This window comes from Stomoxys calcitrans, chromosome 1 (genome assembly GCF_963082655.1).
Source record: "Stomoxys calcitrans chromosome 1, idStoCalc2.1, whole genome shotgun sequence".
Taxonomy (NCBI): Eukaryota; Metazoa; Arthropoda; class Insecta; order Diptera; family Muscidae; genus Stomoxys; species Stomoxys calcitrans.
The window spans coordinates 55,190,648-55,208,106 of NC_081552.1; the positions used below are offsets into that span (position 1 = coordinate 55,190,648).

Consider the following 17,459-nt stretch of genomic DNA (forward strand, 5'->3'; position numbering starts at 1 on the left):
AATCGGTTCAGATTTGGGTATAGTTCCCAAATATAAATGGGAGCTTTATCTTAATCTGAATCGATTTTCACCAAAATTAATAATGTTTGTCCCTAGGCTAAAAAAGTGATATGTGCAAAATTTCATGATGATTGGATAACAAAACGCGGATTACAAAACGCAGACAGACAGACAGGCGGATTCGCGCCCAGACGGACATGACTGGATAAAACTAGGAATTAATTCTGAGTCGACGGATACACTATTAATACAAATGTTTATTACGTATTCGCTTATAAGGACCAAAAGGAAAAAAAATAGAGGGTATGCGTTCCGTATTTGCAAATGGACATATGAAAAAAATGTTCCATTATTTTCTGTGAATTTTCTCATTAAGATCTAAAGTGATTATTGAAAATTGCGCTCCATTTCTAAGCTTTTTTTTACAAATGTCTTCCTTATATCAAAAACAAATTCCACAATATTTCCCACATTAATTATTTTTGGCACTTCTCCGTAAAGCACATACGAAGCAAGCAAGAAAAAAAGGAAACAAAAAGAATGAAATCACATCTAAGCAAGCAGACAACCAACAACTTATCCAAATATTATTAAATCTCATTTGGACAGACATAAACCGAAAAACTGTCCAAATATTTTCGTACACATTCATTTTCAAATGCATTCAATTTTGACAAGATCGTTGTTGTTGTCACTTTCTGTCTTTCGCAACTTTTTTGGATTTCGGCTGACAATTACGAAGGAAGAAAGCAGCAGAGCCCAGAGCTACAACCGACAGACGGACATTCAAATGGACACATAGACATTCAAATGAACGTTCTAAGGCCGGAGGGAAACTGTGGACAGCTGGATGGTGGATGGATTGTTCGGTTGACCGGCCGGCGGCCAAAAGACATAAAAATACTCAATGCGCTTTCATTTGTAGACATGTTTATTTTCTTTTCCTGCTTTTCCAATAGACCGATTTTTTTCGTTAGTATTTTTATTTTACAAGACAATTTTTTGGATAGTTTGAAAATTGTTGAAGACAAGCTACAAAAAAATCAAGAAAAGCTATCCAATGAAAATAACGAGCAGAGAGCAAGTGGAAAATGGAAAAAAGTCGAACCAAGTCGTGGCGGTACATTGACTGATGCTACGCTGCTGAGGTGGTGGTAACCAGGGACCGTTTCGCTGGTGAATTTTAAAAATAAATATCCATGTATCCCATAATACACCAATTTTCCTGAGTGTTTGCAATGAGCTAAGGCTACCTTCAGCTGCCAATTCTTTGGCCATACCCATGGACAGATAGTTCAAAAATGCCAAAGCGTAGAGTGTTTTATGGGAGGTTTTCAAAAAAAAAAAAAAAAAAACAGACCGCGACGTTCTGTCTGTCACACCAGCAGACAAACACATAGACTGTCTGACTGCGCGTCCGCTCTGTTCATCTGCCCGAATTTGCTGGTATTTTTGGATATTTGAGTTTTAATAGCAAATGACAATTTCTTTTCTCCGTCGATTTCTCTCTTTGCCTGGTGTACACGAAATGTCCAGTCATTTGTAAAGACAATTTCGAAAAAAACACAAAAACCAAATGGAAGAGTAAACAATTTAAAGCAAATATGTTTCATAGAGACTAAAACATACACGTAACTCTGGTGTTCACGCTGAATAGAGTTGACCAAAATTTGTATAATTATAGAATCTCTTACATATTTTTAGGTCCGAAAATCATAGCATTTACTGTTTACTGAAAACTGAAATTGAAATTTGTTCCAAAATAAATGTTTGTTCTTAAAATTTAACATTAAAAAAAATACAGGTAATTAAAATTAAACATGTAATAACATGTTAAGTTCGACCTTGCCGAACTTTTGATACCCACCACCATGGATATATTAATCATCCTATTTTTTTATAACTCCACTACCATATCCATAGTCATATATATAGATTTCAGACGCTATATCGGCAGATCGGTCTATATGGCAGTTATATATAAATATAGTCCGATCTGCACCATATTTAAGTCGCATGTCGGGAGGCTTAAAATTACTTACTGGGAGATATTTTATACAAGTCACAGTTTCGCGCAATAAAACCTTTTTATGGGATGAAGACCTTAAGTTGGAAGGTCTAAGTATAATCTGTACCATATGCTGGACGTAAGACGGAAGTCTTAATACAGCTTACTGTTTCTAATTCCAGCAAAATCGGATAATAAATTCGTCTTTAACGGGTCTTTGGAACATATTCTGGTCGGATGGCGTGAGGCTCATAACAACGCACTGCTTCAAATTTGAATGAAATCGCAGCTATATCTAAACATGGTTCGATCTAGAAAATATTCGTGTCGGTTGTAGCGAGTCTTAATTCAGCTCACTATTACAAATTCCAGTTAAATAGGATAATAAATGCATTTTTTATGGGCTTTAGACCCTATGTCGGCAGATCGGTCTGTATGCCAGTTTTATCTAAATATGAGTTTATATGGACCATATTCTGGCCAGATGACGGGAGTTTTAATACAACTCATTGTTTCAAATTCCAGCGAAATTGAATGATAAATGCGTCTTTTATGGGCTTTAGAACCTATGTCGGCAGATCGGTCTATATGACAGCTATATCTAAATATGGGCCTATCTGGACCATACTCGTATCGGGAGTCTAAACACAGCTCATTGTTGCAAATTCCAACGAAGTTGGATAACAAATGCGTCTTTAATGGGCTCAAGACCCCATGTCCGCAAATCGGTCTAAATATGGTCCGATCTCAACCATATTTTGGTCGGATGACGAGAGACTTAAAACAACTCACTGTGTGTAATTCCTGCGAAATCGGGAAATAAATATGGATTTTATGGGCTTAAGACCCCATGTCGGCAAATCGGTCTAAATGGCAGCTATATCCAAATAACAATCAGATTTGGCTCGTTCAATAACTTGAACTGTGTGTAGAAAAAATACTGATCTATGCCAAATTCCAAATTAATATCTCAATTTTTGAATGCTGTAGAGTGATTTACGACGATCTGAAGTATACAGTGGCGGAAAATTATAGCGACAACAGTTACTAAGAACAATATTGAACAAAATGAGTAAGAAAACATGGTTACTTCTGTTAAAGTCTGAACCTGGTTATTCGTAGACCTGTTGAGTTTTTAACGTTGAACCTAAACAAGAAATTAAATCTCATTTAATTCAAGGATAATCGTTATGGTGATTTTTTCGGCAAATTTACTTGGAAAGAATAATATCACATTTTCAATAGAGGTGGGGATCCTCGTCAAGGTCCTGTGAGTGAGCAAGCTCGTTCCGGTCCAAAGGTCCGATCGGCGCGTGAACAGGGTGGCCATTGGTTATTTAAAGGCGCCAAAAACCCCCATTGTCATATCGAGCATCATAGGCACTCAGTATTTGTGCAATAGCTGGCGCCAGCCGACCTCTCACTGAGACCCTCCGCTCGATACCGCTGATTGTCCTCGACTGCAGTTGCAGCTACTCCGTATGGAGCATTCCACTATCCGCAACCTGGTAGCCCGCAACTAAGCTTCTTATGACAGCAATGAGCACCACAGATCGGACCTCAATGTTCCAGCCTGTGTGGTGCTCACAGCCATCCCGCAAGGATATCAAAACGTGGTAATTACTTATAAATTGTCCTAAATTTATATGCAAGAGGAGAGAAAAAAATGTGGTTACTACTCATTGCCATGCCTTATCGCAATATTTGTTTCGTAAATTAAAGCATTAGCACCTAAACATGATTCTCGCAGTTCACACAACTGAAGAAGAAAAAAAGTGATTAAAAATTAAAAAAAAAAACATTTCTAAGTTCGACCGGGTCGAATCTTATATACCCTCCACCATAGACCGCATTTGTCGAGTTATTTTCCCGATATCTCTTTTTAGGCAAACAAAGAATAAAAGAAAAGAATTGCTATAATATTTGAGGTATATCAAGTTATGATCCGATTCGGACCATATTGTATGTGAAACTTCAAAGTCTCAACCAATTTAAGCATTGAATCGAAGACATACTTTGTGGAAGTACATAAGTAAGTTTCTGCAAGAGACTTGACAAACAAACCTATTGAAATTTTGTTGACTTTCAAAAAATTCTTTAGTTAAAGTAGTTGTAAAAGTAGGCGTACCACCATGTAGAAAACAAAACTCCCATGCCATTCTTGAATTGCAAACACAGGTATGAGTCCCCCGGTCGGCCAAAAAACTTATTTTAGAAAAATCCGTATACAAACTAGGAATTTCGTATTCAGAAAAATTTTTGTAAGAGTGGTTTTTACCTTCTTTTTTAATTTAATTAATTGAGACCCTTATTACTGTGCAGCAGTACTTATTGATTTATTTCATCATAAAGAAGATGATGTCGGTAGGCTAGAGGATGCGTGCAAGACTATCAAACATGCGATCATGAGTTCTCAATACCAAAATTATAAAAATTTGTTTATAAGGGTAAAGCGAACAAGACAAAGCAGTCCGAGCCCGAACAAAAAAAAAAACAAAAGCACCAACACCCGAAGCAAAGCACATGCATTGACTGGTTAGATGGTTTTTTCCTAGCTTTTGGATATATTGGTGTTGTTGTTGTAATTTGTTGGCTTGCAAAGAGAGCCTTTCAACAACAAGTTTGTACTTTGGGTCGTTGAGGTTCAAAATAAATTGTTGCAGGAAAATTAAAAAACTTTCATAGTTAGATGTTTTTGTGACCAAAGTTGTTATTTTACAAAATTATTTTTATCTGTGCAGTATTTAACCAAGAGCATTCCACTATCTTCAACCCGGCTCTCAGCTAAGCTTCTCGTGATAACAATGAATACCACACAAATCGGAGCTCAGAGTTCCAGCCGGTGTGGTGCTCACAGTTATCCCGTGCAGTGAGACAGACTTTGTCGATACCTTCTGCAATAATATTGTGATCTTATAGAGTGAAGGCACAGAATATTGGGTAAGCAGCTTTTGATACGTATCCTACACCACGGCAGTGGTACAGGGTTTTATAACTTTGCATTTATTTGTAACACCCAGAAAGAAGATCGACTCAGAATCACTTTCTGATTCGATTTAGCCATGTCAGTCTGTCTGTCCATGTTAATTTGTGTACAAACTGCAGGTCGCAATTTTCATCCGAGCGTCTTCAAATTTGGCACACACATTTTTTTTGGCGTAGAGACAAAGCCTATAGAAATTGGAAGAAAATCTGTTCACATTTGGATATAGCTCTCATATATTGTATATGTTCGTCCGATTTGGACTAATATCGCAATAATGTGGTCATTTGTAAACCGATTCAATCGAAATTTGGCAGGAAGGCGTTTCTCTTGACTTTCGACAATACTGTTGAAGTTGATAGAAATCGGTTCAGATATTGCAATAAATTGCTCATTTGTTAAGCGACTCTCTTGAAGTTTGGCAGGCAGAAAGGATTTTCTTATGACTCTTGATATTACTGGTGAATTTCATAGAAATTGGTCCAGATTTAAATATTGCTGCTATATGTGTATATTTCCCGATTTTCACTTCTAGAGCCACTGCAAGCGCATTTATTGACCAATCATGCCAAAATTTTGCACAACGCTTTCCTCGACGACTACCACAATATTAAAAAATAAATTTATGGTGATAAGCCAGCAGGTGCTTTTTTATATCAATGTAATTAAATCCACCTTTCTTCGCTAAATGGTTGTGCTCGTAAAATATTAAAAACTGGGATTTTTTGTTGTAAATACCTGTCGTCAATATAAATTGAAACATATGATATTTCATCCAAATTTGACAAGGGAATCGAGGGTCAAGCGTAATGGGTTAAAATTTTGTCTTTAAGAATATTTATTGAAAATTGTCTATAGAAAAAATTTTAGGAAAATGTTTTTGATCAACATTTTGCCTTTGGACAATATTTCATTGAAACTTTGCCTTTACAAAAATATTCCTTTCAATTCAATCTTTACATAGAAAAAAATCATTTTGTATTTTATTTTGTGTTATACCCACCACCATAGGATGGGGGTATACTAATCTAGTCATTCCGTTTCTAACACCTCGAAGTATGCGTCTAAGACGTCTTGATCGTATCGACGTCGGTAATCTAACCAATGTCCGTCTGTCCGTCCGCCCGTCCCTCTGTCGAAATCACGAGACCGGTCGAACGCGTAAAGCTAACCTCTTGAAATTATGCACAGATACTTATTATTGATGTAGGTCGTTGGGGATTGCAAATGGGCTATATCGGTTCATTTATATTCAGCTCCCATATAAACCGATCTTCCGTTTTGACATCTTGAGCCCCTGGAAGCCGCAATTTGCAGAAATTTTGCATGTGGTATTCTGTTATGACTTCCAACAACTGTGCCAAGTACGGTCCAAATCGGTCTATATCCTGATATAGCTCCCATGTAAATCGGTCTCTCGATCATCCTTGTTTGGTTCCTAGAAGCTTTAATTTTTGCTGGTTTGACAGAAGTTTGGTAGGTAAAATTATGCCCTTCAACTAAATTTATTTGCATACATTTTTAGCAGAATCCATGGCGGTGGGTTCCCAAGATTCGGCCCGGCCGAACTTAGCACGCTTTTACTTGTTCATTTTGTTTTTGTTTCTGTTTGGAACAGAAAAAAAAATAATAATAGAATAAAACAAGTCAAAGCGTGCTAAGTTCGGCCAGGCCGCATCTTATATGCCCTCCGAGTTCTTTTCCCGCTATCTCTTTTTAGACAAACAAAAATACAAGAAAAGAATTGCTATAATATTGGAGCTATATCAAGTTATGGTCCGATTCGGACCAAGACCTGGGGTAGATATATGACAGCTATATCCGGTTATGGATCGATTTCAACCATACTCGTCGAGAATATTACATTAAATTATTGAAATATTGTCTTTAGGAAAAATTGTGATGTAGTTTTCTTTAGTCTTTAAAAATTGTACGCAGAAATTTTGCCTTTAGAAAAAAATGCATTAAAATTAGTTTGCATTAAAATTATTTGTACTTAAGAAAAATAATTTTAGATGCTCCCGGTCTGATCTGGCTACGTCCCTAATTCCAATATAGACTGATCTGCCAATTTACGGTCTGAAACCCATAAAAGCTGCATGAACTGAACTAGTGAGTTGTTTTAAGCCTTTTAACATCCGACTCAAATATGATTCGGATCGGACTATATCTAGATATAGCTGCCATATAGACTGAACTTCCAATTTAGGGCCTTAATCCCATAAAAAGAGGATTTTTTGCCTGATTTAGCTGTAACTGCGACTTGTATAAGAGTTTTTGGAACCTAAATAAAATATGATCCAGACCAGCCCCTATTTAGATATAACTATGGATATGATGGTGGAGTTATGATAAAATAGGATGATTAATATATCCATGGTGATGGGTATCCAAAGTTCGGCACGGCCGAACATAAAACATTTTTAATTGTTTATTTTCGCCTGCGCCAACGGAGTCCTGGAATAGCGTAATTGTCATGATGAAGCAGATTTATACATCATGCCATGTCCAAAGATCAAAAACGTTACATAAAGTTTCCTTGTTTGCTGTAAAAAATAACCTACATGCTACCTTGCATGTCCAAAGTAGTATAGAACTTTTATTGCAAATTTTTCCACCCTACTTCCCATTCAGAAAGACTTCTCTCTAATCGAAGATTGCAGCACGATCCCAGTTTTAACTCAACAATATGGGATCAAGTCCGAATGACGTCCCGCTAAGCAACATATGGTTAAAGGTAGCACAAAAATTCATCTCCTTTTGTGATGGGATAATCACTCACCAGAGGAGCCCACCGCAGCGCACTGCGGCCCCAAAAACGTGTCGCACGTTCGGACTCGGCTATCAAAAGGAGGTTCTGTATCATTAAGCTTAAACTTAAATCAAACAGTCCACATTGATATGTGAGAAGTTTGCCCTTGTTCCTTAATCGAATGTTCATCGGCAAATTTGAATTTGCAATCACTCACAGGATTCGAACTCAGGTCATCAGATTCTTATGTGGCTATCACATCGCAGTAAAATTTTGCAAATTTTCCCTGGAAAATAAAGCTCCTCGGTAGCTGAGTTGGCCACATTTTTAAGGTAAGGATGGCGACATTTGTAATTTGTTAAAACTTCTCTAATAAGTGGTGTCGCCTTTCGGAATCTGGAGTACCATATCATTGAGCTGAAACTTGGATAGAATTGCACTCTTTAATAAGAGAGAAGTATCGCCTGTTCCTTAAAGAATTGTTCATGGGAAGATATGTAAAGTCAAAAGTGGATGATTTTCTGACCCATAGTTGGTTACCTGAACCATAGATGGTTCGCAGAAACACAGATTTTGTCCACGGTTCACGTACGGTTTCCAGAACCATTGACGGTTACAAATTTTCTGTGGCTTTCTTTTATTTCCGAAATTTAAAATTATTTTTTATTATATATTGATAAACTGAATTTTTATTATTATTTTCCTTTGACAGACCAGTTTACTAAGTACACTGCCCATATTATTAGATCAAAGCCATCTTACGGATGTCACCATATCGGCCGAAGGACGAACTTTACGTGCCCATCGTGTTGTGTTAAGTGCCTGCAGTTCATTCTTTTTGGAAATCTTTCGCACTTTGGATAATACCCATCATCCAGTGATCATAATACCGGGTGCTTCATTTCAAGCCATTGTAGCCTTGCTGACATTCATGTATTCGGGTGAAGTCAATGTCTATGAAGAGCAAATACCCACATTGTTAAGTTTAGCCGAAACATTGGGCATCAAAGGTCTGGCTGATGTTCACAATAATGTAAGTTTTGACATGTACTTTCTTTCGGGCTTTTTATAGTTCCTTTTTTGTTTAGTTACAGAAATCATCACATAAACCAACAGCATTGGACACCAAAGAAACCGAGGAACCAGAAAAATCTGTAACTCCACCCACACCACCACCCTCATCTTCGTCACAAGCTACCTCAGGCAGTTTTACCATACCCCAGGCACCAGTACAACCAACTGCATTGGCCACTTCAGCCCTAACATCTACCTCACCATTTAGTCCTCTCTTGAATCCGGTTTTGAATTCCAAGTTTCCTTCTCCTTTGGAAAACTTCTTTTTGAAATCTTTGCAATTCTATCCCAATTTTATGCATCAGCCCTTAAATTTTTCCCAGACAGCCTTAAATAAGACTTCCGAAATCTTGGCCAAATATCAGCAGCAATGTAATCTGTATCAGGCCATAAACTCCAAAGACTTATCACCGCTACTTCCCAGTGAAGAAGGCAATAGGCCTATTTTAAATGATGAATTGCATGGATCAAAGCGTTTCTGTGGTGGTTTGGACAAGAAACCGCCAATTTCGAGTACACAAATGGGATGCGGATCAAATCCACTAAGCTCTACTCAACAAAAAGACATAAAACGTATTGATAAAATAGTGGAGAATTTGAGAAGCACCACATCATCTTCAAATTGTGGCTCAGCAGGCAAACTTCTTAGTGGTAATCATGACAATAACAATAGCGGATCTGATTCTTCACTATCTAGCCATTTGCAAAATCCATTAACTCCTCTATCCATAAAGACTTCAATGGAGAATTATACAATCAACACCTCACCCTTATTACCTTCAAAATCTTCACTATTCTCTTCGCCCAGTTCGGCCGAACCCAATTCCCCCTTACATCATCCCCAGCTGGGTTTTAGTATTTCTCCAGAGGATCAGCTTAAGCTGCAGCAACATTTAGATAAATATGCGGCATCTTGTGCAGCAGCAGCTGCTGCCTCGGGAAATATGAGCAGCAATGATAACGGCAAACCGGATGCCAGAAGTTCGGCAGCAGATAAATTGAGTACACCACAAAGCCCCCAAAATAAAGCTCCGTCCAGCTCAAAGCTCTATGCGACTTGTTTCATATGCCATAAACAATTGTCCAATCAATATAATCTCAGAGTGCACTTGGAGACACATCAAAATGTGAGGTAAATTTCTAGTTTTGATTTTATAAAATTTGATTAGGTATGAAAAACATTTTAAACGCGTAACCAACTAAAAACTGTTAATAGTATGGACAACGCAGAAGGATTTCTTCCAACTGGGATTATCATGCCAATAATACCAACTAAAACTGTTAATAGTATGGGCAACGCAGAAGGATTTCTTCCAACTGGGATTATTATGCCAATAATACCAGTTTAATTTCTTTGGACAAATTAAAATCGCGATCAATGGAGTTTACCCGATGTATTTTGCACACCGCATTTTGTCTTAATTTTTTGCTTTTCAATTCTAAATGCCAAAACAAAAGCCCTTTGGTATAAGCTGGGCGCAATTACAACAACAAAATGAAATAAAAATAACAAGTAAAAAGGCCGAACTTTGGATACCCACCACCTCGGGTATATATGTAAACCACCTTTCGTCATAATCCGGGGAAAAATGCATAATTGATGCCCCCATAGAAGCTTTATTGAAATATGGTCCGATTTGGACCAAATTCGACACGGATATTGAGTGGTCTAATAAGTACCACGTCATTGTTCAATTTTGTAGAACAAAATATTGGTCTTTTTGGTAGCCATATCCAAATGTAGAACGATCTGACACGGATGTTGAAAAGCATAAGTCACTGTGTTAAATTTCAGCGAAATCGGATTAAAAAAATGTGCCTTTTATGGGGCCAAGACTTTTAATCGAGAGATTGGTCTATCTGGCAGCTATATTCAAATCTGATCCGATCTGAACCAAATTGAAGAGGGCTGTCGAAGGGCCTAACACAACTCACTGTCCCAAATTTCGGCGAACTCAGACAATAATTGCACCTTTTATGGGCCCAAACCTTCTTCAATTTGATCTGGATCAAATTGAAGAAGGATGTTGACTGGCCTAACTTAACTCACTGTCCCAAATTTCGGCGACATCGGACAATAAGTGCGCCTTTTATGGGCCCAAAACCTTAAATCGAGAGATCGGTCTATATGGCAGCTATATCCAAAGCTGGACCGATCTGGGTCAAATTGAAGAAGGATGTTAACACAACTCACTGTCCCAAATTTCAGCTAAATCGGATAATAAATGTAGCTATTATGGGCCTAAGACCCCAAATCGGCGGATCGGTCTATATAGGGACTATACCATCTTCGAACTTAGCCTGCTTATGGACAAAAAGAATATGTTTCAAAGTTTTAGCTCAATATCTCAATTTTTAAAGACTGTAGCGTGATTTCAACAGACAGACGGACGTACATGGCTAGATCGTCTTAGATTTTTACGCTGATCAAGATTATATACATACATTATAGGGTCGAAATGGATATTTCCATGTGTTGCAAGCGGAATGACATCGTTCGGTGGTGGGTATAAAAAAATATAACAAAATAAATAGGACAATTCTTAGACAAAAAAAAATCGTTTTCGGCCAAACTTTCTAATAAAAGAGAATTCTGAGAAAACTTTTTATGAGACAAAATAAAAAGTTTTCATGGATTTTTTAATACATTCAAAAATTTATTTTAATTCAAACTTAAGGTCAATGTTTTCGTTTAAATTTTCATTTATTCTTCAATATTTTGCCCATTCTTTGGTGGGCATTTTTATGAAAATCTAACAAAAAATGTAAACAAACACGAATAATCCTAAATAATTAAATATTACCCATATCATATTTTAACTTACAAAAAATGTTGACTAACAAAAATACAAACAAAAAACAAACAAGACTATCGGTATTTCATGTGCAACGACAGAATATATTGGGTTGCCCAAAAAGTAATTGCGGATTTTTTAAAAGAAAGTAAATGCATTTTTATTAAAACTTAGAATCAACTTTAATCAAATAAACTTTTTTTACACTTTTTTTCTAAGGCAAGCTAAAAGTAACAGCTGATAGCTGACAGAAGAAAGAATGCAATTACAGAGTCACAAGCTGTGAAAAAAATTTGTCAACGCCGACTATATGAAAAATACGCAATTACTTTTTGGGCAACCCAATACATCCGAAAACGAGGATTGCCTTTGGGAACAGCAGCCTCACCAATAGTATGTATTGGAGGCACTATTGGATCAATGCCTTCAAAACCAGGGCTGCGGAGTCGATCAATTCTTATTTGACTCCGACTCCGGGAAGATTGCTCGACTACGATCACTTATTTTTTTTTTAATTTGTTGAACAATTTTTTTTGTTTTAAAATATAAAATTAAAAAAAAAAATAATAATTAATAACTTTAGATATCCACCACCATGGATATATTAATCATCCTATTTTATTATAACTCCACTACCATGTCAATGGTTATATCTATATAAGGGCTTATCTGGATCATATTATATTCAGGTCCCGAGAACTCTTATTCAAGTAACAGTTTCAGCGAAATCAGGATTTATGCTTTTTGTGGGACTAAGACCCTAAATAGCAACATCGGTCCACATGGCAGCTATATCTATATAATCTGATCTGGATCATATTTAGATCGAATGTCGGGAGGCTTAAAACAACTCGCTATTTCAAATTTCAACGAAATCGGGTACAAAATAAAACTTTTATAGGCTTCTGACCCTTAGTCGGTAGATCGGATTATGACCGCTATATCTAAAACAACTCTCTGATTAAAATTTGAGCTTTTATACATGTAACAGTTTCAGCGAAATCAAGATTTATTCTTTTTGTAGGACTAAGACCCCAAATAGCAACATTGGTCTACATGGCAGCTATATCTATATAGTCTGATCTGGATTATATTTAGATCGGACATCAGGAGGCTTAAAACAACTCGCTATTTCAAATTTTTACGAAATCGGGTAATAATTAAAGCTTTTATGGGTTTCAGACCCTAAATCGGCAGATCGGTCTATATGACAGCTATATGACCCCAGATTGGGTTGGATATCGGCAGATCGGTTTATATCGGTGAAGTTAAAAAAAAATTAAAAAACTGGAAAATTGTTTCGTTCTACTTTTCTGAGTACGGACTTTCAAACTGTTTGATTCATTCAAAAACTAGTACAAGCTTTTAATATTTTAATACCCTGCACCAATACTGCCGTGCAAGGAAGAGAGATAGACCCATTAACAAGCTAACCGATCGACTCAGAATCACTTTCTGATCAGATTTAACTATGCCAGGCTACCTGTCCGCCCGTCTGTGGGTTTGTCTGTTTTTCGGCCCATGTTAATTTATTACAGGCATTTTTTTTTTTTGCTTAGAGATGATGTCTATTGAAATTGGAAGAAATATGTTCAGATTTGTATATAACTTCCATATAAATGTTCGTCCGATGTGGACTAATACTGCAATAATTTCGTCATTTGTCAACCAATCCTCGCGATATTAGACACGAAGGTTTCTCTTATGACTCATCTGATCACTAGTGCATTTCATAGAAATCGGTTCAGACTTAGATATGTGTCGCCCGATTTTCACTTCTAGAGCCTTTGCGATCACATTTATCAACCGATCTTCTCAAAATTTTGCACATCTATTTCCTCTATGACTCCTCAAATATGTTCGGGGAGAAAATTTTAGTAAAAATCTTTCCAAAAACTAAATTTCAGCGAAAGCTTATAATTTAATAACATTTTTCTAAAGCATTAAATTTTAATGAAAAATTTTCGAAAACAAAAATTTTATGCAAAGACTTTTAAAGAATTTTTTTAAATTTGAAAAAATTTGAAACAAAATTTTATAGAAATTTTTCTAATTACAAAATTTCAATGCCACTTTCAAATGAGGTGTTTACCTTAAGACAACATTTTAATGACATTTGTTAAAGAACAAATTTTAATGGAATTTATTTCTCAAGTTTTAAATTTTAATGAAAATTTTTCGAAAACAAAAATTTTATGCAAGGACTTTTAAAGAATTTTTTTAAGATAATATTTCAACAAAATTTTGAAACAAAATTTTATAGAAATTTTTTTAAATACAAAATTCCAATGCCATTTTCAAATGAGGTGTTTTTTTCTTAAGACAACATTTTATGACATTTGTTAAAGAACAAATTTTAATGCAATTTATTTCTCAAGTTTTTTGCCTGTTAGGGCATCTCCGATCATCCAGCTCGTCTCGAAGGAGAAACAAACAAAGGAATTTATATATTTAAACAAAATTCTAATGACATTTTTTTGTAAGACAAAAATTTAAAAAAAAATTCTTCCTTTGGACAAAATTTTAATCAGATCAAAATAATTTTCTCTAAAAACAATATTTCGATAAAAGTTTCGCTAAAAATTTCCCTGAAATGTTGGCTGTTTTGTATTTTAATTTTGCTGTTCAATTCAAGCTCTGGGTCTTTTAGTTTTTTTATACCCTCCACCATAAGATGGGGGGTATACTAATTTCGTCATTCTGATTGTAACTACTCGAAATATTCGTTTGAGACCCCATAAAGTATACATATTCTTGATTGTCGTGACATTTTATGTCGATCTAGCCAAGTCGGTCCGTCTGTCCGTCCGTCCGTCTGTCTGTCGAAAGCACGCTAACTTCTGAAGGAGTAAAGCTAGCCGCTTGAAATTTTGCACTAATACTTCTTATTAGTGTAGGTCGGTTGGTATTGTAAATGGGCCATATCGGTCCATGTTTTCACATAGCTGCCATATAAACCGATCTTGGGTCTTGATTTCTTGAGCCTCTAGAGTGCGCAATTCTTACTCGATTGGATGAAATTTTGCACGACGTGTTTTGCTATGATATCCAACAACTGTGCCAAGTATGGTTGAAATCGGTCCATAACCTGATATAGCTGCCATATAAACCGATCTTGGGTCTTGACTTCTTGAGTCTCTAGCGTGCGCAATTCTTATCCGATCAGAATGAAATTTTGCACGACGTGTTTTGTTATGATATCCAACAACTGTGCCAAGTATGGTTGAAATCGGTCAATAACCTGATATAGCTGCCATATAAACCGAACTGTGGTCTTGACTTCTTGAGCCTCTAGAGTGCACAATTCTTATCCGATTTTAATGAAATTTTGCACGACGTGTCTTGTTATTATATTCAACAACTGTGCCAAGTATGTTTCAAATCGGTCCATAACCTGATATAGCTGCCATATAAACCGATCTTGGGTCTTGACTTCTTGAGCCTCTAGAGTACGCAATTCTTATCCGATTGGAATGGAATTTCGCACGACGTGTTTTGTTATGATACCCAACAACTGTGCCAAGTATGGTTCCAATCGGTCTATAACCTGATATAGCTGCCATATAAACCGATCTTGGGTCTTGACTTCTTGAGCCTCTAGAGGGCACAATTCTTATCCGATTTGAATGAATTTTTGCACGAAGTATTTCGTTATGATATCCAACAACTTAGCCAAGTATGGTTGAAATCGGTCCATAACCTGATATAGCTGTCATATAAACAGATCTGGAGATTTGATTTCTTGAGCTTCTAGAGGGCGCAATTCCTATCCGATTTGGCTGAAATTTTGCATGACGTATTTTATTTTTACTTTCAACAACTGTGTCAAATAAGGTTCAAATCGGTTCATAACCTGATATAGCTGCCATATAAACCGATCTGGGATCTTGACCCCTAGAGGTCGCAATTATTATCCGATATGCCTGAAATTTTGTACGATGGATCCTCTCATGACCATCAACAAAAGTGTTTATTATGGTCTGAATCGGTCTATTGCCCGATACAGATCCCATATAAATCGTTCTCTCTATTTTACTTCGTGAGCCCCAATGGGCGCAATTCTTATACGAATTGGCTGAAATTTTACACAGGTCTCCAACATATAATCTAATTGTGGTCCAAACCGGACCATATCGCTCTAATAGCAGAGCAAATCTTTTCTTATATCCTTTTTTGCCTAAGAAGAGATGCCGGGAAAAGAACTCGACAAATGCGATCCATGGTGGAGGGTATATAAGATTCGGCCCGGCCGAACTTAGCACGCTTTTACTTGTTTTTATTTAATTTATTTATCAATATTTCAATAGAATTCATTTTCAAGATATCATGATAACAAGATATGGTTTTTTATATACGAAATATCGATAAATATGTAAATAATCAAATAGCTTGTAACATTAGGTCAAAAAGGGCTTTTTATTTTTGCATATAAAATTTGAGGGTTCCTTGTTTGATTGTAAAATTTTTTTGTAAGATGATGCAAGGAAACACAATTTTTACATGCAATCGGTGCAGGGCAAATAAAAAGCCTTTTTGTAATATAATGGTTAACGCCATTTGATTTGTTTTTGGACAAGCAAAATGTATTAAATAAATGCGTCTAATGTGAATACGAATGAATGTACGAATTTGACATATTTTGAGCAAAAATGGCAATGCAAGTTGGGTCAAATATTTGACTAACCTGAACATCGCTTTATAGAGAGTGAGAGTCATAGATAATCTAACATATCATCAATACAACAGCAACTAGACATATGAACTACAAAGCAGAGATGACAAAATATTGATGGCGCTTCCGATACTATCGATATTTTAGTTTTTGGCTGAATATCGATTGATACTTTTCGTATCGATACTATCGGCAAAGTTCCACTATTTGCTTAATTGAACAAAAAATTAGCGATCCGATCAAGAATGTAATCCAATCGTTCCCATGTTGAATACTTCAAGTACTGTTCAAATCGGCCCATAACTTGATATGGTTTATTAAATCTCTACTTATTGAGCCTGTAAAAGAAACAATTTTCATCCAATTGGTCTAAAATGTTGTTTTTCGTTTTAAATATAGGTGAAAGGAAATTAACGATAGAATCGATACTATGGATATTTATTATTAGAAATATCGCAAATATTGAGTGTTGCAAATATCGATAGTTTACCAGCTCTACTACAAAGCAGACACAGAGGGATGTGCGATCAACTACAGACTGCTTATTAAACGAGTAAACAAAATCCAATAAGAAATGCCAGTATCAAAACAGATAACGGCCAACGAAGGTGGTCGCATAGCTTTTAGTTTTAATAATCTCCTTTACCACTACTGTGGTATAGGAGATTATAAGTTAGTACATTTGTTTGCAACAGCTAGAAGGAGGAGAGGTAGACACATTGATAAGTATACCGATCGACTCAAAATCACTTTCTGATTCGATTTGGCTATGCCGTCTGTCTGTCTGTCCATTTTAATTTGTGAACGAAGTACAGGTCGCAACTTTCATTCGATCGTCTTCAAATTTTTCACATACATTTTTTTGGCGTAGAGACGAAGCCTATTGAAATTTGGGAAAAAATTGGTTCAGATTTGGATATAGCTGTTGTTGTTGTTGTCGTAGCCAGATCTTCATGGGAAGGTGGCGATCCTCGTCAAGCTCCTATATGTGAGCAAGCTCGTTCCGGTCCAAAGGACCAATCGCAGCCTCAACAAGGTGGCCATTGGTTATTTAAAGGCGCCAATAACTCGCCTTGTCATATCGAGCATATTAGGCACTCAGTATTTGTGCAAGAACCGGTGCCGCCCGGCCTCTCACTGAGACTCTCTGCTCGATACTGCTGATTGTCCGCGAC

General features: G+C 36.4%; 1 protein-coding gene across 2 annotated transcripts in view; it reads left to right on the forward strand.

Moving 5' to 3' along the window:
• LOC106094068 (uncharacterized) overlaps window positions 1-17,459 on the forward strand; it is a 73,772-nt gene that overhangs the window by 39,694 nt on the left and 16,619 nt on the right. For both annotated transcript variants that reach the window (XM_059360098.1, XM_013261240.2), the window contains exons 3-4: window positions 8,456-8,776; window positions 8,832-9,949. In XM_059360098.1, coding sequence (XP_059216081.1) covers window positions 8,456-8,776; window positions 8,832-9,949 — 1,439 coding nt within the window. The remainder of the gene's footprint in view (window positions 1-8,455; window positions 8,777-8,831; window positions 9,950-17,459) is intronic.